Source organism: Ylistrum balloti, unplaced genomic scaffold, assembly GCF_031769215.1.
Source record: "Ylistrum balloti isolate Yb309-2 unplaced genomic scaffold, AGI_CSIRO_Ybal_v1 Utg369794, whole genome shotgun sequence".
Classification (NCBI taxonomy): Eukaryota; Metazoa; Mollusca; class Bivalvia; order Pectinida; family Pectinidae; genus Ylistrum; species Ylistrum balloti.
Genome location: NW_026781975.1, coordinates 461,750 through 487,850, shown reverse-complemented (window position 1 = coordinate 487,850; position 26,101 = coordinate 461,750). Strand labels below are relative to the sequence as shown.

The 26,101-nt window shown below is 35.0% G+C and overlaps 1 protein-coding gene across 1 annotated transcript; it reads right to left on the bottom strand.

Moving 5' to 3' along the window:
- Positions 1-8,863: 8,863 nt before the first annotated feature.
- Positions 8,864-17,754, bottom strand: LOC132544374 (uncharacterized). Its single transcript, XM_060207958.1, has 8 exons — positions 17,750-17,754; positions 12,993-13,096; positions 12,291-12,377; positions 12,122-12,148; positions 10,779-10,919; positions 9,789-9,897; positions 9,168-9,313; positions 8,864-8,916 (listed from the first exon to the last, which is right to left on the bottom strand). The coding sequence occupies exons 1-8, from the start codon at positions 17,752-17,754 to the stop codon at positions 8,864-8,866; spliced, it is 672 nt and encodes a 223-aa protein (XP_060063941.1).
- Between the last annotated feature and the right edge of the window lie 8,347 nt (positions 17,755-26,101).

Sequence of the window (26,101 nt, the reverse complement as noted above, 5' to 3'; positions counted from 1 at the left end):
TAATTTATAAAACTATCGATCTTTTCTTTCTGAGTGCGTATGTAGTCGCTGGTATGAGTGTGGTTGTCTAAACTTAGTTTTGAATGTTAAAATGCAGTTATTGATTGTGTTTACCGGATAAGCTTGTGCACGTGCGGGAGTACTGTTTATGTTGCCTGTATGGTTATGTTGTTTTTATAGAATTATGTAATACGGGTGGACATGTCTTTATATAATATCTAGTGTTGTAAACGTGTAACAATGATAAATTTAGTGTTATATTTGTATGTTGTAGCTTCACATATGAGTAAACTTTGATCTTTATGGAAAAGTACGAAAGCCGGGAGACACCTTTGTCAACACGCAAAGACTGTATGGTTCCACTGTGTTAAGTACCAGTGCCACAAATATGTAACTAAATATTGTGGGAAGTAGAGGACACAACGTTAGTGCGTATTTGAGAGTAACATCACGACTGCTGCATTATGGTGTATGTTTGAGGCACCTTTGTATGCAGACCCGAAGGGGTCAGGTAATCCTTTCCGTTTGTTGTAGAACTGAAGCCACCAGAGTTGAGGAGAGCGGTCCCAACGAGGCAACATACAGTTCATTATATCAAACCGGAAGGTTTTTTTTTGAACATTTTGGAGTGGATGGACTTAGACTTTCCCTCTGTGATACCAAGTAAAACTTTAAAGACTTTAGGGTTTAGATGAATTTTATGTAAATGTATAACTGACTTGTGAGTTTGTGTGTTTCATGTTTGTGTGTATATATATAGGCATGAAAATGATTGTATGGGTGTAAAATAATTGTTTTATGATATAAATATATAACATGTACAATAGTTGTACGTTGATTGTAATAATAATGTATACTAGAAATTGTAAATATGTGTGTCCGGGATTTGTTATTATTTTGGAAACATTGTTGGCAATCGTTCGGCTTGGTTACAATTTTTGGTGACAGCGATGGGATTTACTGTTCGATTGCCCCATTTGAGATTTTTTGACTTTTGAGAGCATGAAAGAGTCTGTCTGAGACGAGCTCTGTATTTCCTATTCATTTCACGGTGAGTTACGGAGGACCAGGTTTGTGGTATTTTGCTTTTATTTGATTTTCTTTGTATGTATCTTTATTTGTATTCGGTGGTATAGCAATTTACCTTGTTATCATGTCGCAATTTGTACAGGAACTCAAGTAAATAGCTGTTTCTGTAAGCTTGCAGGGAAAGGGTATTATGCAACGAACAGGCTGCTGAGAGAGAAGAGCGGACTAGAGAAAGAGAACGACAACACGACTTAGAGAGGGCTAAGGAGAAGATAAGAGTTGCAGAAACTGAAGCTGCTCTTCAGGAAGAAAAGGCGAAGCATGACCATGAACGACAGATGGAACTTTAGGCAAAACAGAGTGAGCTTTACTCTATGCAGGCGACTGGTGAAGTGAAACCTACACGAGGAACGAAAGGTCCTAAGTTGCCTTATTTTGACGAGGGAAAAGATATCATTGTCTCCTACTTGCAAAAGTTCGAGAGATACGCAACGACGCAAAAGTGGAACAAAGAGACTCAGTGGGAAGCAGATTTAAGTGTTTTATTGAAAGGCCATGCGCTCGCTGTATTTTCGCGGATGCCACTTGCTTAGAGTATGGATAATGATGTGTTAAAGCATGCACTCATGAAACGCTTTGAGATGACGGAAGAATGGTTTCCGAAGCGAGCGACCAGAATCGGAACAGACTTTTTCACAGTTTGCTGCCAGGTTAAAAAGCTACTTCATGCGGTGGATCGAGTTGGCTGGTACTGCACAAACATTTGTAGGTCTCCGTGATTTGATGATTAGAGATAAATTCATACAAACTTGCGGAAACGAACTGATGTTATTCTTGAAGGAATGAACTCCGTCCAGCAATGCAGAGATGTCCAAGTTAGCGGATCGGTATGCTGATGCCAGAGGCAGCCCGTCAAATTCAGTTAGGATGGTTATGCAGGTGGTAAGAAAAGGACTTGCTTTATTTGTAATTCACTTGATCATCTGGTTTTTAAGTGTCCTCAGAAGGAAAGGAACCAAGTTAAAATTGTGAACCCGAGATATTAGCTCTGAGAAACAGAAATCATCGGACAACGACACTACTACCGATGGTCCCGATTCGAATGTTTTGAGTCAAGCTTGCAATTCCTCGTTCAAGATGCCTGTAGTAAGGGGCCGTTTATGTGACCATCCTGTACCTTTTACAATAGTAACCGTATGTATACTCCTTAATATTATATAAGTGTAACTATATATGTGGCCCTACATTGTATACCTCGTAACTATAATCGTAGTCTCACACCCTGTATAATTAATAACTATTATTGTAGCCATATATCTTGAATAATTAATAACTATCATAGTAGCCCTACACCTTGTAGTCCTATACCCTGTGTAATTAGTAATTATAATTGAAGTTCAACATCTTGTATCAATACCCTACAACCTGTATAATTCGTAGTTGTAATTGTAACCCGAAAATCTGTATAACTAATACCTCTTATTGCAATCATTCAAATCCTATGAATAATTGCTATAACTGTAGCACTTTACCTTGTATAATTAATAACTATAAACGTAGAAATTCACCTTGTAAAGACATAATCATATATGGATTCCTACACCTTGTATAGCAGTAACTACATGTTACTATATGATATGTATAACTCTAACTATATGTTACTATACGATATGTGTAACTCTAAGTATATGTTACTATACGATATGTATAAATCTAGCCATATGTTACTATACGATAGATATGTGTATCTCTAACCATATGTTACTATACTATATGTATAACTCTAGCCATATGTCACTGTACGATATGTATAATTCTAACTATATGTTACTATACGATATGTATAAATCTAACTATATGTTACTATATGATATGTATAAATCTAACAATATGTTACTAAACGATATGTATAACTCTAACTATATGTTACTGTACGATATGTATAAATCTAACTATATGTTACTATACGATAGATATGTGTATCTCTAACCATATGTTACTATACGATATGTATAACTCTAGCCATATGTCACTGTACGATATGTATAATTCTAACCATATGTTACTATACGATATGTGTATCTCTAACCATATGTTACTATACGATATGTGTATCTCTAATCATATGTTACTATACGATATGTGTATCTCTAACCATATGTTACTATACGATATGTATAACTCTAACCATATGTTACTATACGATATGTATAAATCTAACTATATGTTACTATACGATATGTATAAATCTAACTATATGTTACTATACGATATGTGTATCTCTAACCATATGTTACTATACGATATGTATAAATCTAACTATATGTTACTATACGATATGTGTATCTCTAACCATATGTTTCTATACGATATGTGTAAATCTAACCATATGTCACTGTACGATATGTATAGCTTTAACTATATGTTACTATACGATATGTATAACTCTAGCCATATGTCACTGTACGATATGTATAACTGTAACTATATGTTACTATACGATATGTATAACTGTAACTATATGTTACTATACGATACGGACAGACATTCTTTATTTCCTCTGTTAAGAGATTAGAATTACATCAAATATTTACCAAATTAATTACAGTTGCTGGTACAAAACACAATCTTGGTATTTAACTATATACAGGTCATTCTGTTATCAGCTCTAGTTTAAAACGAGATTTCATATCGGAGAGCAGCATCTCAACTCCATCGGCAACAACCACCATCAAATTCTCCCACTCCTCGTCAGGTAGACAAACGCGAGTACGACTTCCCAATAGAAAATCTGATTGGTAACTGTCTTCAAGAAACGAAAACTTTACATAGTCTGTTACATTTACTACATTAACAATCTTATCAAAAAATGCATGTACAGCACCGGGCACTCGACCAGTAAGTGAGACACTATATCATTACTCAACTTTGAACATAGTCTACACAAAACTTCATCAGATTCACTGGTCATCGAAAGCACCACTAAATCAACCATTTTCCATATATAATTCAGGAACTTCTGACATAAGCTCAGAACGGGATTAGGGTCCATTGTTTCATGTATTTCAGCGTACCTTTTCAAACTGGTTTTGGAAGAAAGTTCATATCTCCATTTATCATAATACCAATTCGACAGTACCGTTTTGATGAAATTTTTCCATGAGTTCTTTCGGTAATAAACACAGTCTGTAATTTGCTCTTTGAAAAATACACCAATTTGAAACTTTACCATTATCTGGTAAATATATAAAGCCAATTTTCTTTCTTAGCGTTTTACCATATAAAAAGCTACACAGTCTAACGATGAATATCGTATACCATACAAATGAAGTATCGCCATTTGTCAGTTTGTTCCAAAATTTTAGTTTCCGATTTTCTACTTCACTCCACAGTTCCATCAAATCCATACACTGCGTAGTAACGGCAGTCGGAGATCTTTGAGAGAGACCAATGCACCTTCTACAGGCGTGTCTCAAAGTAACATTTACATGCACCTGTGCCCTATATGTATACTGATTCCATAATTCACATCCGTATAAGATTCCGGGAGTAGTCACAGACGTTAGAATAGTCTTACTAGCTAAGGGGTCTAGTCCATTGCAGTGCATACCAACACCTACTAAAGAATTAAGCGTCCGTTTACCCTTTTTACACGAGTCCAATATTACCTCGTCGTCTTTTGTATTATAAGTAAAATTGACACCCGCGTAGATAGTGCTGTTTACCCATGGCAATGCGTTTTTACCGAGATGGGCCGCTTGATTGAACGTCAGACTGTTTCGATTCGATGCAAATTTCATAGCGCTACTTTTTTGAGGACTATAATTCAGTCGCCATTTGCAGGAATAACGGTGTACAATGTCTAATTTCCTCTGAAGGTCGCCCATAGAAGCGGCCAAAACCATAGTATCGTCTGCTAGAAGAACGCCTGGAATGTGCACATTTCCCACTTTTAGCCCGTGATTGTAATGATCAAGCATAACTATTAGGTCATTAATTACAACTAAAAAACACCAAGCAGACAAAGTTCTCCCCTGGCCGACTCCTTGCATCACCGGGTACCTGTCGCTTAATATTTGATTGTAAAGCACCGATGCTTCAACATTTCGAAAGGAGTGAACCAGAAGACGCCAAAATTTTCCATTAAATCCAAGGTTATACAGCTTGTACATCATACCAGAGATCCACACACTATTAAAGGCTTTATGAAAAGCAGCAAACACTTTCGAATCCCTTTCTAGATAGTGTTCTATGGATTCCTTAGCGACAAATGCTGCGATTATACTACCGCACCGACTACGGAAACCTTGTTGTAGCGGATGAGGAAATTCGGAACATCTCTCTTGTAGCCTGAAGTATATAATTTTTTCAAACAATTTTTGTATAGCGGGAGTAAGAGTTATGTCCCTATAACTATTCGGATCCAACTTATCTTTCTTACCACCTTTAAAAAGACTGATAACCACACCAAATTTAAAATGATTCGGATACTGTTCGCCAGCCATTATACGATTATAAATTCTTACCAATAATTCAAGACACCAGTCATTCAAAAGTTTTAGGTGTTCTGCCACGATACCATCATGCCCACCGGCTTATCCAGACTTCATATCACGCATTGCCAGTTTAAGCTCATTTAACGTTATAGGTTCGTCACATATTAAGTCACAGTTGTTAAAACTTTGGGTTTCAAATTCACACACACGATCGCTTATATATTGTTTGTGAGAATTATCAAAATGTTCTTTTTCAAGTGGGCTAGCCAACAGGCTATAATGATTCCTCCACGCGTCTCGTACAAGCTCTGGGTCGCGTAATATAGTGTCATTAACTCGTACTTCTGATGAGCCATTATCCGCCTTATTCCCACGCCTTGCTCTCACGGCCCTATAAAATGTACCCGTGTCTAGTTCAGCGTACTGCCCAAGTTTGCGGAATTGTTTTGCTCGTACTCAGACCTTGCTCTAAGTAGTTCATTGGCGAATACCTTCTTGGCATGTTTGTAGTTTGTGTAGGAATCAGAAGATTGCCCTCTAGGGCGACCCTCTCGTATCCAAATCGACCTCAAATGTCTCATTTTCTTGTGCAAACCTTTCACATTTCTACGGTTTCAGATAAGGTTTATATATTCTTTATGCGGAAATATTATATCAGCCGCACTTTTCACAGATTTCACCAGGTTCCCGATACAGATATCAACATCACTTATGCTGTCACCGATGTCGTATGTACGTAGAGAAGATTCAACAACACTCTGATATTGTTGAATATGAGTTCCTGTTATTGCTTTCCAATTGACGGCGCGCAATGGGATGCGTTGGCGATGTAGTTCGGAAAAGTTACGCGATTTGTACGGGAACATGATCAGACACATTGAGAAAATGGTCATCAGCATTACGGCAAAAAACAACCAAATCGACTTTTGAATTGTTAAGTAACACATGATCAATCATAATCGTGACTGACCCATTACCGGAGACATATGTGTAGTTCAAACCTGTTGACCACGATTGTGAGTTAGCTGATATAAGATGTCTATCTGACATAAATTCCTCCAATAGCTTACCGGTATAGTTGGCTATATCGTGGTTCTTTTCACCATATAACTTTGAGATATGGGCATTAAAGTCACCCATTACGATGACGATCCCCTCTTCCACAAGCCTGTCGTAAACGTCAGACAATGTATCAATTGTGTCTCGGTAATCACGCAACGACATGTTAGACAATGGTTACAGAACGCCGATAACTAATAGCACTGGACCGCTCGTCTCGATTCGAATGCTTATTACTCTGTCGTTACCTTCACTGTATAGCGGCGCTACCCGGAGACGTGTATTCCACATAATAGCGACACCACCGAAACCACGATTCCGCCTATTATCAGGGTTGTCCGAAATACGGTTATCGTGTCTCGCATAAGACTTAAAATGCGTATCAATTGAGTCGAAAAAATTCACTTGTTCAGGCATTAGCCAGTGTTCAAGCACTACAGCCACGTCCACTTCCTTCAATGTCTCACATAAATACGGCGTGCCATACATGGCTCCTCTCATATTCCATGTCTGTAATATCAGCAGGAACGAAATGAACACTAATAACCCAGCTAATAACCCAGATATATTGTACCTAGTATACATCACTGTTTTCAAAACTGTCCGAGTATCCAAAGCCGTCTTTTACATAACGCCCTTTCCCTTCATATCTGTTGTCTTTTTGATATTTGGAATCGCGTTCCAAGTTATCATATACACGCTCATTGTTTCCCCTATCCGACTCTCATGTTTCCTCTCGGTCCCACCAGTCACGAACTAGCACACCTTCGGGCCAGAACGATCTATCAGTAGCAATATGGTAATGTTCTTCTACGACATTAACTCTAGCCGTGTATGTTGGATACTCTTTGTCCCAGTATTTCAATAATTGGACCCAAGTAACTTTGACACCGCGATTACACGCATATGATATGATAGACTGAATTAGTTCGTTTGACGAACCGTCTGCCTTAATTCTGGACATTAGAAGACGTTTCGGTTTTGACTTCCTCTGTACACCCTGAAAAACATATTTGGGTCTGTTTCCGGACTCGCTTGTGGTTGTGCTTTTACCATTTTGTGGGACACTTTTTTATTCTGATATATATCCTTGATTCCCGTTTTTAATCCTATCCACGTAACTCGGTTTTTTCCATTGCCTTCCGACTCCAAGATAATGGGACCGCGCTGATGTCCATTGCTCTCACATTTATTATTACCATCCGATATATTATCATTCAACGAACACTGAACGATGTCTTCGGACTCGCGCCGATTACTTTTGAGTTGTCTAGCATCGCAGTTATAATCCGTATTTGTCTTCGCTTCTCCTAGACGATTTTGTGTACATGTAAAACTCTTTCTCTAGAAGTGTTATTCGTTTACCTTTCTCTGCATTTTCAAGTTTTAAAATCTTTACTTTATTTTTCAGCTCTTTCAGTTCTTGATTTGACGAGCGAGTCAACGATACAAGATGGTCAAGTATTTCTGATCGCATAACAACTAGTAGTCGGAACAGATCTTCAGTAGCCTCTACATTTAAATGCATACCCCTATCTAATGTTGTACCGTTATTGCTACGCTCAGCTGAGATCGTGTCATTGAGTCGATTATTTGTGTTATCGGACCCTATTTCTGATTTTAACCTATACTGATCCGTATACCTGATAACTCCGTTTAGGTCCTCACTGCCTACACTTCCTCCAATGTAGTGGTACAGAAGATAAACATCGTCCTCCAGTTTCTCCCCCGCCGTTGAGTTGCCTCTGTTAGCGTCGATGAAATTCTTTTCAAAGCACAACCATATAGGGACTGACGAACATTCTGTAATGCATCGCCATCGCATTTGTATACTCGTCTGATATACGATTTAAAGTCATTTTTATTCAGGGACCCCGCTTCTTCCGATAACAGCTCATAAATACCATTGTCTATTGGTGACGAAGTGATACTTATTTCACTTTTATCAAATACAGTTTTTTCTTGTGTTATACTGTCATCAGGTGTATCTGCCATATTACCACCGTGTTGTTTTCCACACAAATTATAAACTCTTGCACTTAATGACCGAGGTACAGCCATTTTTATCAATCATAATAAAAACGAAAACATAGTGCTCTCTTTAGCATTTATTGTAGACTAATTACATACATTTAAAAGTTGAAGATATGAGCAGCATCTATAATTACGTAATAGAATAAGTAACACTAAGAATTGAAGACTTTGATAAACTAACAGTTCATATAAGTAAGTGATTGAAGAATGTTATATGTACATGAAGACGAAGTATAGCCGTTGAATCATTTCTCCTTTCCAGTCACTTTCTTCATGTGAATCTCATGCCATTCCTTACCTACAATACAGCAGTTAGAAGGTTACTTGATGAACGGAGAACGTAACAACAAAAAAAAACCCATGAAATACGCATGACTGACTTACTTTGAAAATATATATAAAAAGACGCTATGTTCTCTTTACAACAGATAGAATTTGATATTTGTAGTAACCAAAAAATATTGTCTAGAAATGAGTTAGTTTCCTGACTTCTACGATTGCTTCACTTTCATAAAATGTCAAAAGAATGGGTTTCTAAATGGTTCTCACATTCTATTTTAACGTTGAAGTTGCCTCTCTCCAGTATGACCTCCGCATTAAGATTTAATATAACCAACAAATCTCGCCAGTCACAGTCTACGCCATATTCATTCTCCACCAGGGCTTGAATACATAATCCGACCTGGTTCAGATACCTTTGGATGAATCAGGTGTATGTATGAATGCAAATGGCAATACTATACCATTCAATGATAATAAACACCTTTCCCATAGTGTACTGTCGAAAGTCGTCCTAATTCTGCGAGTTTCCCATAAATGCGAAGTGTCCTAAACAAAGTGTCTAGAACGCATAATAAATATTTAAGGTAAAATCAAAGATTTCACATACCACTCTCTTGGCCGCATGAAATCGACCGAAACAAAAATGCTATATACGGTGTGTATGTATGTGTCATTGTGGCTGAATATCTATGACATGAAATTATACAAATATAAAAGATCATGATTTACACAAAATCAATCTCTAACACAACATATCTAGTATCATGATGAGTACTTTGTCAACAATTTTGTGTGTAGGAAGATGTGTGTATGACAGGGCGTTAGTTGACGTTAAACGATTGACATGTCCGCAAGACAATGCTATTGAGATATATATGATATACTTACGAGCATTTAATTGTGCTGTTATCAGGAAGTTCGGTAAATGCTTTCAGGTGGAAGCAATCAAAAACAAATACAGACGATTTGGTCAAATCTCGGCAAATAGGATCGGTCTCTGAAAATCAACATTATGATTTAATGTTTTCTTTTTATATCCTGAGTTATTAGGCAATTTTTTTTTCGCTAAACTTTATACTGTTGTAAACTTGTGCCGAAAGGCACTTTTCTCTTGTGTGTGTTGTACAGTCCTTTATCGCGAAAAAAGGTCCTAAAACCAATGTCAATATTAATATCTATGTAGTTCTATTTCATTGAAATAAGCACAAAGTATTTATATATGATTTACAAGAAGAAAAATGTTGTTTCTATCTATATGTATATAGATATAGTAGTGTCATCCTTTTTATCTTCATATATAAAACTAGTAAATAATTTACAGAAATAGATCGTTGTAATTTACAGCCTTGTGATGACAAAAAGTCACATACAAATGGTGCCTACGGATGACGGGATCACAAAGCTTCGCCGGGAAAAATGAATGCAGAAAGTCAAATAAAGAGATCTTAGAATAGGTCTGGGGGCTACATTATGAATATCCCCGACTAAATTGACATTTTGATCATGCAATGTGAACCGCATCTACAGATTGTTTGATCATCCCTCAAACAGCAAACATTTATTGTTTTCTATCAACAGCCCATTTAGTATCGTTTGATATATCCATAACCTTTGTGCGATGACATGTATGTCACCAAACTATTACTGAACAGTATCACCTGCTGTTAAGCCGAAGGTATATATGGACAAAACACAGTTACAACTTTCAATAAATTCCGTTCAGCAAGCACTCTGAAACCATATAATTATGATTGCTGATACACAAGTGTTAACATTGACAAGATTCAATGCGCTAACAGAGAACTGTTTACAAGATGTAAATTGAATAGTTATATCACATACACACCAGGGAATGTTGATAGTGAATTTGTTACTTACTGAATACAGACCCATTACTTCTCTCGTCGTCGCTTGCTATCAAAGCTGTTGCTATATCAGAGAACATTTCTGACGACAAGATGGATGGAACAGCGGTAGATGATTTATTTTCATTTGCGTTTGCAGCGGAAGTTCGAAAATCTGGGGGGAAAATATGGATACAAAAATTCTCAATATGCAAAAGTTTGACATATAAAATTCGTTTTACACCAATTATTGAAATGCCATTGGTCAAGGTTTTCTTCTTGTCATTGGTACATATTGCTTTGATACGCTGAACTACTTTTCAGTGTTAGTGACGTTGTAGTAGATCTAATAAACATAGCATTATCAAAATAACTACACAGATCATAGTATCAGACTTAAAATATCGATATAACTTCAGATATGATAGAAACAAGTGCGTTAGATTTCTTTAACATAGACAGTCTCAGAATCTGTAAGGTAGGTTCTATAAGCTTTTCAAAAGGGAGTAGGTATACCATACACCTAGATTTTATGTCTGGTATTCTCCATAACATGTCTTTCAGAGAGTAGTCAGACCTTGAGAATTTCTTTTCCCTGCATGATTTGTAGCAATGTCTATATTTTTATTTCCATTTCCCCCGTACAATGGTCTGTCCGTCGATTGAGAGGAGCACAGGGGTCAATGAAGTATTGCCTGATACTGCTACCGTTTCATCTCGGTTTATTGTACTGGTTTCTCCAACTGTCTTTTGTGTCTTAGAACAATGATTTGTTGCTTGTTTGACAAAAACCATTCGGTCATTTTCAGATTTTTATCATCCATGTATTTTCTTAAATCTAGCTGAACTAGAAAAGAAGTTAATAAAGTGATGTGATTTTAACTATTTTCTCTGATAATGGCATTTAGTTGGCAGATAATAATTTTGGCAAGTAAAAAACTTGCAACATTGTTTTTTGTACATCAATGATGGTCCAAAATGTCTAGTATAGGGTGGTACAACTGCTTTTTGATGAAGTTACGGCCAATATCGCCAAAACAAAATGAAGGTATAAGGTTTAAAGATACTAGCAATTTATTTTGCTGATTCTGCTAAATAAGTAATGAAAATAAATACTTTGACACAGTGTAATCCACCTCTACAACTGTTGTAAGTAGCATTGCATAGAAGAGAAATGAAATTTGTCATAATTTGTGCCTCCAGTAGGTATAAAATGGTAGATAAGTAAATAGTTTGAACAAATATTTTAATTAGAGGAGTCAAACTGATTCGAGTGTCATTAAAATGTTATTATTTTTGTTAATGGCAGTGATACATAGATAAAGAATGAGACACGGAACTTAACCGTTTTATAGCATGAAACTTTATGAAACTTACCAATGTGATCACTGTAGCCTTCGAGTGCTGTAATCCAAAAGAAGAGAAGATATAAATTTATAGGAAAAAATACTGTTGATACATATTATGCTTGTTTTTAGCACATGAAACATTTATGCTTGTATTGATGTGTACAGTGATCAATTTCTCTATTCATTTTCCAACTTACCTACAAAACAAGCCCCAGCTGCAACACCGACAATAAATATCACAATCATCATTACTATTGTTGTTTTCCTACAGGAATGTTTATCACCTGAAACGAAAATTGTTTAAAACCATATCAATCATATTTGTCAGCGTTATAGAAATCACATCGTATTTGTACTTAACACAAACCATCGTCGTCGCGGTATTTGGTTTTATTTTTGTCTTTTTCTTTTTGATTGCAGACATAATTACTTTTACTTGGTGTTTCCTGAATTAACGAACGTTAGTGTCATCATCCTATAAAATTAACACAATTTATAACTTGAAACTTATACACCAATCCAACGTCATTTATGTCATGCAGGTATGACGTAGCAATAACAGGACTCAATAGAGATTCAATAAGATATTTTACACCGTAGCAGTAATTGGGAGAATTTGAATTGTAAAAAAGCTGTTAACAGTATTGAATGAATGGGACACAGTATTGAAAGCATTGATCTATTGTGTGCTTGTAAAATAATAAAACAACAACAGAAACTGCACCTACAAATTCAAACTATATCTGTATATTGTTTTCTTAGACACCATTTTAAAATAACCATCACACTTAATTAAAAAAAAAAAAACATTGCTCTAGTTTTTAAATCATCTAATACAGGTTGCGATGGTTGAGAGAATCAGTAGAATGCTCTCGCCAGCCACCTAGACCGTACCTAACCTTGATTCTTCGACCAAGGTTGAGCAATTGTGAGATTATCTGCCTGATCACGAGTGCTGTACACGATTCTTAAGTCTTCTTCAATAACTTTTACTTTCCGCAGACTAGTAAGAATAACATTTATACATTAAAAACCTTAATTCACGGTTGTTATAAAATGATATTCGTTATTTGTTTAAATGATTGGCATATAAATGAAACCCTGGTTGAATGATGAACTCGAATAGCAATGGAATGAAGCAAAATAACAAGCAGATTCATCATTGTTTTCGAAAGTAGACGGTTTGATCATATTAATCGCAAATTCAACCGGGGATATTGATATGATAAAATAATTGAATTATCGGCATTGTGTGACGAACAACTGTTTTTAATTTTTTTAAAAAACAAAGACCTTTAATGAAGGAACGGAGGTAATTAATGATGTTCAATGTGTAATGGATACCTATGAACGTGATTATGGATATATTTACTAGGAACGTAACAATAGTGATATCTATGATACATGTTTAACATCCTGTCAAAAAACAAATGAAGAATAGTAATAATCTTGCACATGCTGGAGATGAATAACCGTGTCACTGTTACTGTTCTCTGGAAAACAATCCAAATGTAGGGAAGCGAGATATTATCAAACCAACTCCCAAAAACCAGTAACCAGTCAAATTTATACATACATTTTAGAAACGCGTTTGAACAATATGACGGAAACCAGTAAAACCTTAGCTGATAAAAAACGGATTTCGGAATTAAAGGAGCTATGTGGATAATTTGTAGGTGTTTTATTGGTAATAGAACGAAATCACGTAAGCATACATTTGATTGCTTTATTGATCCGAAGAAAGCTGTTGACTGATTCAATCTGCATGTCCTATTTACTTTACCTAGCTGTACAGGACAGAATGCTTTTCAAGGCAATTACCTATCTGTACAATGTGTCGCCAGCGGAGTGAAGTAATATCATTGGTTTAGCACAGGAACTCAACAACGCACTACACGGCATATCACTAGATTTCATTATGTGGGATTTTAACGTCCACAGATGATATTGTTTTATCATCGGAGTAATAGGGAGACATGCACTCTATTCCAAACATAGTTAATGCATACTGTTGGTTTTAAATGGAGGCTGGTTATTGATATGGACAAAACTAATATTGCAAACATTTGTATTAAAAGGAAATATCGTTCAAACTTCAGTTATAATGTAACTCATATAAATACGCCTGTACCTTGACTTTATGTTGAATGAATTTCTGGACATGAAATGCAGCACATAAACCAACAAAGTCTGCAAGTAAAGCACTCGATGTAGTAATAACAAAGTCACTGCAGGTGCTTGTACCCCTAACTAAGACCGACATACCGTTATACCATGATAATCCTTCTACCTCTGGATCTGCCGGTAATAATAACCCAGTGTCCTCTGAAGGAAGCTTTTACTACTATAGATCTGTTTGCAAAATGTTCCGGATTAAGAGTAGATGTACGAATAACACTTGAAGTTTGTCTAGGGGCGAAACGATGTTGTGGAGAAAATACTTAAAAAACGGAATTTATTTTGGAATCACAGATGCAAATTTAAGCTTCTTAGTATCAATTATGATATGAATGAATATGATGTCACATTACAAAATTCTGAAGAAAAATTTGAATCGTCCGAAAACTTTTAAATGAGTGGTCTTCACACTAACTACCCCTCACTAGAGAAGGTGTGTCAGACCTTGATGATATGCCAAGAAAAGAGTATAATTGTTACCTGAATTGGTAAAGTCTTAATCAAAAGCGGTGTTCAGAAGCCCGGTTCAGCAGACTGATCAGACTGATCTGAGTGAAAAAGTATGCGTGTAATTTGGAAAAACTCGTATACAAGAAACAAATCCACACATCCTTTTTGTTTATTTATTTTTTTCTTTTGATTTTGTTTGTTTTTTGTTTTTTTTTTTTTTTTTTTATTATTTTCTAATTCTACGATTTACTTATTTCAATAATTTGATTTAGAATAAGCAATTTGTATATGTGTATTTTCTAACCTCTTTACTATGAAAGGAATGTTTTGTTTAGATATGAATCATAATTTTATTCTTAATTCCTCCTAACCAAAAGAACTAACTTGTAGTGTAATTCCTGCCAAAATATCTTGCAATCGGAACGAACACAAGATATATACACATTCATTTTTTTTTAATTATTTAGACTACATCATTTACTGATTCAATCAAACTTGAACGAGATGAGGTTTGTCTATCAGGCTGCATTCATTAAGTACAGCACCACAAAAATACAATTTCTGGTAAAAATGACGCGTTTAATTCCTAAATCTTTTAGCCGTTTATTTTATGTATAATACAGATATACGCAACGGATATAACATGGGATACAATTTAGTTTGATGTGGAGTAGTTTCAAGTAAGCTCAATACGTACAAATTATTGTACGAAGGTTTCTGAAATTTAATGTTTGAAAGCTAAGCTCTCATTTAACTTTATATTGATGCATGTTCTGAATCAGTGTTTGTGGTTATTGATATAAAATGCTGCCTTAAAATGTAACCAAATCGTGTATGTTTAACACTGGAAATTACACGGCTTTTTCGTCGAATCTGTTTATCTCTTGCTCTTCAGGTGGCGTTAGGACTTTATTTTATTTTTATTTGAAAGGTAGGTACACAGTTATACGAAATCGATCGAGTAAACAATAATACAGCAGGTATATTATGAAAAATATAATCATGTTGTTATCATTTATGGGTAAAATCTTAGACAATTGCAAGAACATGTGAATGTTGCAGACACCATGTGCAAGACGATAGCAAGACCAATTTCCATTCAATTTCCTGACATCGCTTAGCATTGGGTGAGATCAATTCATATGGAGTGAAATGTTTTGTCATACCTTGCATTGCTTCGGTTGTCTGAACTTTATTCACTTTCTTTACAGCTGTGTTCCAGCCGACGCCTTCCCCAACACTGATCGCTGATTTTGTAACGTGGTGCTGTAATTAGAATAGACTTTATCGCACAATTAGGAATTAGGTTTGGGCACTATTAACTGCTGTGTCTATGTAGCTTCCATCATAAACGTACAAAAACGCTAGTTCATAATTTTGCGGTTACCTTAACAGCACATTATTATCATAGGCATTTGCGTTGTGAAGTAAACGAAGATAAGGGTACACGACGGAGCAATGATATAGGAATATTTCATATGTCGGTGTGTAGGATAGGATATTCCACCTGAGGGGTCACATATGCCGGGATTTAGGATTGCGATATTCCCCCAGGGTGGTAAAAAATGTCGGGGTGTAGGATAGAGATATCAAACTTAAACGCTCAGCTTCAGATGTCGATAATGATCTACAAAGAACGCCACATGACACAAAAACCAGAAACAAATTGACATAGAAAATGAATTTTCTTTATCAGAATTTGGCAAACAAAGTTTGCCCTAGAAAATTAAAACAAAATATAAACAGTCACTGCAATTAACTATTTGCATACAAATGTATATACATTGTATAATGCGATGACGTCAATTGGGAAGGGACACGTCACATTCCTACGCGGCGTGCCTGTAAAAATTGATGGGTGTGTAATACAAAACAGTGAACCTGGGTGTATTGTCTGGGACAGACCACTATTACACGGATAGAAATTAGAGATACTATTACTTGTATTAGAAATAACATTCAATATATCACAACTTATCACGTATATGAATTGAAATGTCCTTCATAGGTTTTCAAATCTTGACCTTTGTTCCGAATCTTTACAATGAACGCTAATTACACGTAAGTTTGCATATACACACGATAAAACTCAATAAAAATGTTTTTTTTTTAAAACTCATAACATGGGATGCTTATCAATGTATTACTGTTGAAGTTATTGAAAGGACAATGTCAAACAAAACCTATAATTACCCATAACTCGAAAAAACCTGGCTGAAAAATGTATGAAAAGGTAAAGATTGGCGAAATTTCTCAGTCTGATATGAAACAAAATTATCTATATTCGAGCGTTCAAAGCAATTAATCTGCTGTTAAGCTGTCGATAATAAATCAAGATAAGAAAAGATACCGATTCAATACATAACAAATCAGGTTTGATACAAGAGAACCGCAGTCTGTTACCATTATATAGCTTTACGATCAGTGTACGACAGACAACAGCTATTGGACGGTCTGATATTTAGTATGAATAGTCATACAGACTGCTGCAAGATGTGACTGTTTATGACTCTGTTTGGAAGAACAATTTTAAAATTATTCTCTTATATATATCATCAGTTATAGCTGTTACCAAAGCAAAACCATCACACTAGTATTGTTCTAGAATACAATTCTAGATTTGTGTTGTAACATACTAATCAATTGTGTCTTTTGAACAGTTACGAAGCTATTTTATGTAAGTTTAAGCATTTCAATATAACAAAAATTACTACATTGTTTGATTTGACTTTTCATTGACTCCGATGACTCCACAGAATTATGAAAATAAAGTTAAAAACCTACAGTGGTTCAAACTGTGTTTAGATTTTTGCACAAATTGCACACAGGTGAATAACACTTTTCGATACTTATTGTGCATCAGATACTTTAGAACCAAGTAATGAATAAAACTGCATTATACAGCTGTTCCGTCCTTCTACAACTCGTCAGTGATGGTAAAGGCTTTTCTTTTTTATTTTTTAACTGCTGGCTGAGAAATGCCAAAATTGTCAGAAATAAATGTTAAAATCGAAATGGGAGCACTTACCTCATAATTATATAATTGTTTATAAATATGATCATTTCAAAACAACGTCAGGTACCGAACACATACTGATATCAAATGCTGAATAAGTTGATTTTGATTTTAATTGTTTCAACTAAAAGCTAATGCAAGCGAGTAGGCATGTTTGATTTATTTTCTGTAACAATTCATTAAAGCAAACGAGTTATAAGCTAATATTCATCATTCTACAGAGGAGTTAATGTCTAGCGTATGTATTACATACCTTTATATCATTCATGGTGCACGGTTTATGATTTCTGTAAAAAAAAAAAAAAAAAACATGGTGAAAGGACAAGAATGCACTAGCATATCCTGAAAATCATAGTCAAGAAATCAACGTGATAAAGATTTATACACGGAAAGTCTTTAAAAGTTGCTTGAAGAAGGAAAAATTAGGGCCCCAAATAACTTTCAGTCAATGTAAGTGAGAGATGCCACGTTCTCAAAATAATGATTTAGCTTGCATCGACACTAAAGGGCATACCGCAGATACGGTATTGCACAGCGTTACACGATGTTCAATGTGTGCAGGATGTACACACCATGTGAATAGCGTGCAGAAAATAGAAAGCATGCATTGTGTTATATCAATGCACACAATAGAAGAACGTTTTGTGATAATTTGCGATTAATATGAATTAAGAAAGCATCCAATGATACGTGCTGCAAATGACACACATTTCTGGCACGTATTAATTATACTCAGTAGGACAGTGATATTAATTAAAAACATGCATACATTATAGCGGCTTTGAAACCATCCTCCTGAACAAGCTGACAGTGTACACCTAGTTAGAGACATATTTAATTTGAGGTAATTTAATGTTTGTTTATTATGTCAAGCGTGTTTCATAATGCTACTTGTGGAGTTAAAGGGACAATATTTTGTTCCAGTGACAGGCTTATTTTAAATAAATGTTTCTGCTGGTGATGAATAAGCAAGGAAATTGACAATATGATACATGTATTATGTATAATCGTGCTCATGCGTCCGCATTTGAATTTAGATACTGTATACCGGGAAATGTTTGCCATTATTTCATTTCCTAACTTTTCGTCCATGATAAGATAGAACGAATTTAAGATGGGGAGAACATTTGTTACGCAAACATATATTTAGCTTTTTATACAATCCTGAGACAGCAAAATGAATGTGACTGGTATACAGAATCATTTGACAGTTCACCGAGCACCGTTTACCTAGTTTCCAAAAATTAATGCATGAAATACGTAATCCAGAAGATAAATTTACACTATATATAAAAATACGTTTTATATACTCGTCCAGCAAATGTGATATTATTTCTCGTTTAGTATGTATGTAATCAAACGCAATGTAGCTTGCTCAACCTTCCAAACACAAAATGTAAATTTGATCCGAAAAAAAAACAACCAGTAAAAGATAGCAAAAACAAAAATGGAACATATTTAATTTCATAGAAAATACGTGCATTAGTTTATGAAACTTCTAATATCAAGGGATTAACTGAGAGATGTTATTTTTTTACATTTCAAAATATAGTATGGTCTAGGTCTATGACCATGTAATGTTGAAATCCTCTACCTTGGACTTGTATGATTTGTCCAATGAGGAATGGGTTGGGGTGTGTGGCGTGTGTGCGTGTTGGGGGGGGGGGGGGGCATGCGTGATCCGTGTATGAGAAATGAAGACAGTATTTGCGATGTACATTCATCTTAGTAGGGATTCTTTCTGCTGCTTAACATTCTCAAAGTTTGGCTATTGTTTTCTATGTTTTGCCCACATCCCAATCTAGGTTATTATGTGTTATATGTAGTACCCAAGTAAACTCATAAGAATGTTTGTTTAAAAACCCAAAAATCACCCGTGATATGGCCTATTTTATTATATTTGTCATGAGTGTGAGCTAGGGTGCACATGTTACCCCCAATACCTGTAATTAATCATTACATTGTGTCAGATCTCTTTCGTTAAAGTCTGCGGCAAGTTTTGAGCCTATTACATCTATAATTTTTGGTCAAATATATGCACTTAAAATATTGAAAATTTATAAAGTTCTGGTACCGATAAAATTGTCCCTCGGACAGATTTTCTTGTGAGGGCAGAATTAGGAAACCACTCTTATTTCTGACATTTTATTGTTTATCCAAATCTTAGATTATTTTTGTTTCATTCATTACTTCTATGTGCCATTGAAAATAATATCAAATCACATTTTGCCTTATTAGATATTAAACAGAAAATGTTCACATGGTCCGTATTTCTCTCGTTTTTTTTTTAGATTTAGATATGAAGTGTCAGATTTAGACTGCCATGCATGAAATAGCTGGACCTTGTGGTCAATTTAAGGACACAGATGACTTGCTTTCATTTAATCTGACCTTGTTCAGCTTCAAGTGACACTGCAAGTACAATATACCTCTTTCTGTATATTAGGAGAAACTTACAACTGTTTTTTCATGAAATCACATGACCATGCTTACTAACCTCTCCAAAGCCACAATATCAAATATTTTCACAAAATTGGTGATATATTGAACTCTTCAGTTGTCCCCAAACATATTAATACATCCCATATATCACGCTAAGAAGCTATTACACACAATAATGTATTAACCAAAATATTTATGGTGATCAGATCACTCATATCTTAGATGGTACCTATATCTACCTCAACAAAAGCAAAGATCACCAGTTTCAAAGGGCATCATATTGTGTTGTTTGATGGGTATGCTTTAGACACAATTAGTCCCTATCACGGCAGTATAAATGATGCATCCTTAACTCAATCTTGGAACAATTCAACGTCCTGAAATATTCAAGTAAACGACAATGTAATTGTGGATGGTAGTTTCAGGGACATCTAAGACCTGTTAACTGAGCTGGAATATGACGCTAGAATTCGGTCGTTTTTACCAGCTGGAAAATCATGATAAAACAGTTGATAACGGTTAGTGCTGCACCAAACGTTGCCAACGTTGCATCAATAATATATTACTTAAGGTATTATGTGCATTTGGAACATCAAACCAAATGTATGTAATATATGTATACATATATAATGTATGTATGTGCTAATTAATTAGTGTCGTTACGCCTTAAAAATATTAATAACGTTATTATCTCCCTTCATGCATTATTGATTGTATTACGTCATAATGTTGTTACCAAGTCATTCAAGAAATCGCCTGAAGATAGCCGAGATACGGCTTGAAAACGTTAGCGATAATCAAGTTTATTTGCCTTGTTGGCCTTTTATGTTTACATATTTAAACGATACACAATGTTCTCATCTAATTGAACTATATATATACATATATATATATATGTATGTAAAAATATATAAAAGCCACTCCCTTTCGTTTCAGTTCTTTTATGAAAAGAAAAACATACTGATAAAATTTGAAATATTTTAATGATTCTTCCATCACAAGGAAATCTGTCTCTGGAACTTTTACCGGTCCCGGAATTCTATGAATTTTTCGGTACTAGAAGTACACATATGTGGCCAAAATATGTAAAATATTTTAGATGGAAGGCAGCTGTAAATTAGTCGAACAGTTTTCCATAACTTGTATTTGTTGAAATTTTCATGAAAAACTACATAACTTGTTCATAATTGTAATACTCAGCTTTATATTTGAGTTCAAAACATGAAGCAGACTTTTATGACAAAGATTTGATCCAGTTTAATGATTTATTACAGGTTTTAGAACAAAATTTGGGGGAAGTTATGCACCCTGGCTCACACCCATGACCTGGATAATTAGTTAGATCATAGCACAGGCCATCGATGAATTTTGGATTTTTTAAAACACACATTCTCAGGAGTTTACTGAGGTATTATAAATAACTCACAATAAAGATTAAATTGAGATGTTGGCAAAATTACATGTACCGTGAAATAGGTCCTTTCGTGGAAAACAAAAGATTTTCTGTGGAATCGGCATTATTACCAGGTACCTTTTTTCCTGTTAGACCCTGTTTAAATATTGCTGATTTAAATGCTAAGGCATTCCTATATAAAGAGACTCTAACAGAATTTCTGGGTAAGATGGCGATGGTACAGAATCCTACCGACATGCCATCGTTACCATAAACCAAAGTGTTGTAAATGTCTACATCTTGGCATCTGACTTTCGACAGCGTGACATAAACAACTGCAACCTTAATCGGCAAAAGAAATGATCACCGGACAAGAACCAAAATGTGGATTATCTAAATGACCTGTGCATAAAAACTATTGAGCGGTACTCATTGATAAGTATTCACACTGGTACCATATTCAAAGTGTGCTGACATCTCACCACAATTTTAAAATATATGTCCTCAGTAATGCAAGCAGAGCTGAATAGCACTTGGCTTCCCGATTCTCACTTCAGTGTTGATAAATATCACATATGAAATGCCGACGGAAACTCACATTAAATGAAAACAGGATTTGCTTATTCACCGCGTCGAAACGATGGAGTGTCAAAGATTTTACAAAAAGACACATTAGTGAAGACAAAAATTACAAATGATGTTCGAAAATTCTTTTTCTTTTTTAACAAAATAAAGTGTTAAAGTGGACATAAACTACTGTCTATTAATAGCTAAAGAGCAGATTGAGTGTAATATTCTTGACTTGTCAAATATAGTTTCAAAACCAGTCATCCAAAAAAACCCCACTGAACCAGCAGTAATCTGTGTAATTTTAAACAACAAACCGAATTTTACCGAAACAAAATATGTTCATGAAACACTATGCATCCCGTTACATCATAATTATGAAGAGGAGGGATATTGAAACTGTACTGTGTAAGGCATGTGTTAATTGGTTGGAAACTTAGTGAAACACTTCACTGTGCAATAGTTAATGTTTAAGCTTTTTCAAATGTAGGTCAAAGGCCACGGTCAAAGTCACATGGTAAAAACAATAAAAAAATCACTTCATATACAAATGCATAGGGGTAAAACAACAGAACGTTTAGTTATCCATAAGACCTTTTATCAAAAACAGGGCTGTCATAATCACGTGATCATTATAGTAAAAGACAGTGGAAAATATAACCAAACTGAAGTAGCTCTTGTTTTTTCATAACAATTTCGTGAAAATTGCAAGAATATTTGGATCAAACTACCATATAATCGATGAATGTCTTAGCCTGCAGGTACTGACAAGAACAAACATTAGGATAGATGTTTCAAATTCCAACCTGTCAATGAAAATTTCACAAGCAAACAGTTCTAGCCATCTCCCAATACAATTAAAAATAAGAATAAGAAGAAAGAAAAAAAGGCCATCACAACGTCTAATTCAAACTACTGCTATCACACCAAGCACCATGAAACAAGTAACTGAACTTGTAAATATATCTCTCCTCTGAGTTTACCCAAACATTCTTCAGAACAAAATTCGCTGTTTCCCAAATTGAGTCCTACTCCTCCACCTCATAGGGCTAACCCCCACTGTTTATACGAATTTATTGTCCCTTCACAGAAGGAGGTTTCAGATCCTTGCATTCCTACAAAAGTGTTTTTAAATGCTCTAAGTTCCATATCTGACCATACCCCTTCCGCCCGATTTGATTCCGCTATACTCAAGGATGATTCAGACCAAATTGGAACAGAATTCTAAAGAGGAACGTTTGTTAAAGAATTTGCTCTTTTCCCTTTTTGGGCCGGGTCCTCTTACCCAGGTGGACAGAAACCCCGAACAATTTATACTAAATGTTTTCTTCATCTAAAGATTGTACAAGAGACACAAACGTGAATAGAACCTTTTAAAACTTTAGTTTATACAAAACTTATTTCTCTCCACCCTAGTATTCTGCAGACTAAATTTGGACTGAATCCATGCATTTATTCATAAGAAATTTGTTATATTTACTCTATTCGGCCCAGCCCGGGGGCCCTAGGGGCCTACAGTCACCATATTTACAAAATTGTTATTATCCTGCAACAAGGCATGCTTCCGACCAAATGGGGACTGAACTGAGGCATTATTAAAGTTATTTTTAAGAATTTCCTACAGTTTTCCTCTGGGGCCATGTCTCTATGGTCCCAATTGGGGGCAGACCTAACGTTTATATAAAACTGATTCCCCTTCACCTAGGCAATACAGATAATTCCCTTTCACCAAAACATGCCTCAGACCAAATTTTTAATGAGATTCCTTATGAAGGATGCTCTAACTTACGGATCTGAAAAAAAAGGCTTCTGTCTGCCTTTTTAGTAACCTCTTCCTTCCGATGATGATGGACTAGCAAGTTTGGCTTTAGCGCTATTGTAAAGTTATCTGAAAAAAGACGTTAAATTAAAAAAGCATGCCAATATATCTCAAAGATTTTAAAATGCAGTACCACAAGGACCTATTCTAGACCAGAATCTTTTCAATAGTTTTATGAACGACATCTTCCACCATAACTCTGCTGTCGGCCACACAATTAGTAAAGCACACTCTTAGCTAGACATGGTCAAATCGTCACTACGGACTTCAACTCACTCATATTCTGGTTTGCAAGCACAAACAAATACTAAGCCGTGACAGTAAATAACAAAACACAAAAAATAGGCTGCCACACAATCAAATATGAGCCAATGTAAAATTTCTAATGGCGCAATATATTTCTTACTGAACTTTCATACTCATATCTATTTATTATCTACAAAAAAACATTCAAACAATTCAACTCATTCAAACGTATTAAACTAGCTATCATTTAGGTTTTCAACTTTTCAATTTCTGCCCACTTTCATGGCACTTTTGCGGCGAGACAAAACACACAACATATAATCAAAGTGGACAAAGAGCACAAAAATTCAATTGTGACAAACAAACATGAAAATTTACTCGTCAAAATTAACGAAACACAAAACAAAACGATCAATATCAAACTCAAAAATACAATGAGTTACCTTCCTTATTCGCAATGTACTATGTACATTGTGTCATAACGTGCTAGACATTCCGTTTCCTCCGTTTAATAGATTTACCATATCTGCCTTACTGCCCAAATTTCTACATTATGTATTAATGATGTGTATATTGTTTATTCATGATCACCGGTCAGGATCCAATGCATATAATTATAAAATATTTTGCATTTCGGATACATTGTATTCTACCTCTCTTGCTGTGTTTATGAACTTCGTAACAGGCATACCATGTTTAAATTCATTTTAATAGTGGCACGATTTCAGAACGTACATTCTAGAATTATTATATATATATGACAATTATGGTGTTACTGAATTATGGTACTAGTACACATCCTCGTATCAATTTTAACATTTCTTTTCATCAGTTTGGTTTCCTTCATTGGTTTAATAATATGGCATTTAGCATCACTAACGAGACCTAGAAGGACGAAACAGATGTATAACACAACTTGATTAATTGCTCTGCTGTGTCTTTGTATCATACGGTGGTATACATTTAAGTGACTTTTGTATAATTTTATAGTACGTGACAGCAACTCAAGTTTAACTCAGAAATGACCCTTCAAGCACGAAACAAATCATTCAAGATGATAATACCGAATAAAGTGAATTTGCGTTTTGGATACAATGTTCTTATAATACATTAAAGGTCATTTCTACTAGAAGTGAAATTGTTAAAAATTTTATCATTAAAATTCAGAAATTTGTAAAATAATATACTTAACCAGTGCTTGAAGTAACGATTTTGCTTACCTTTTAACACTCTCAGTTCCACAGGACTTTGTTCAGTTTGGGATTCTTTTTGCGAAGCATGAATAACAGAAGATCATGGATGTTTGTTGTCGACTTGATCCAAATACGTGGACGTAATGTTAATACATTGTTATATAAGTGCGTCGAATTCGAGAGGATTCTAGACTTTATACATCATGAGATTGTCTATAAACTATTTTCTAACCTAGATTGACGGTTCATTTTTGTACTCATTAAACTTCATTGTACATTGTTTCAGTACATACATCATCATGGTTATTGTAGCAACTTTAGCCTGCTATTTGCATAATCGTATGGCATGTTATTCATATGCATATCATTTAAATATAATGTGCAACATATATCAAACATTCTTAATTAGTATACAATACGAATATTTTGGCAGTCAGAAAGACCAGTCCAAATACTTGCTATACAACTACTGGAAAATAAAACATTGTGTAACAATTTATGTTGTAAATTGTTTTATTTCTTAAAGGCAAATGATTAATTTTTATTTTTTATGAGTTTTTGCAAATTGTGTTACGGATTTTCCAGCATGTTTCGATATTACCATATGATTAAGACGGTTAAGTTGTTTACTGAGAAATGTAACGCTTTTGTGAGCGGATGAATCGCCTTATCTCTCTCAACATTAATAGTTATCTTGAGAAATA

What these genes read in the sequence shown, in the direction of transcription:
- LOC132544374 (XM_060207958.1), bottom strand. An exon ending in ACCTTGGTCGAAGAATCAAG is followed by an intron (nt 12,378 to 12,992) that starts GTTAGGTACGGT and finishes TTTTCGTTTCAG; the next exon opens with GTGATAAACATTCCTGTAGG. An exon ending in AAGTAATGGGTCTGTATTCA is followed by an intron (nt 9,898 to 10,778) that starts GTAAGTAACAAA and finishes GTTGATTTTCAG; the next exon opens with AGACCGATCCTATTTGCCGA.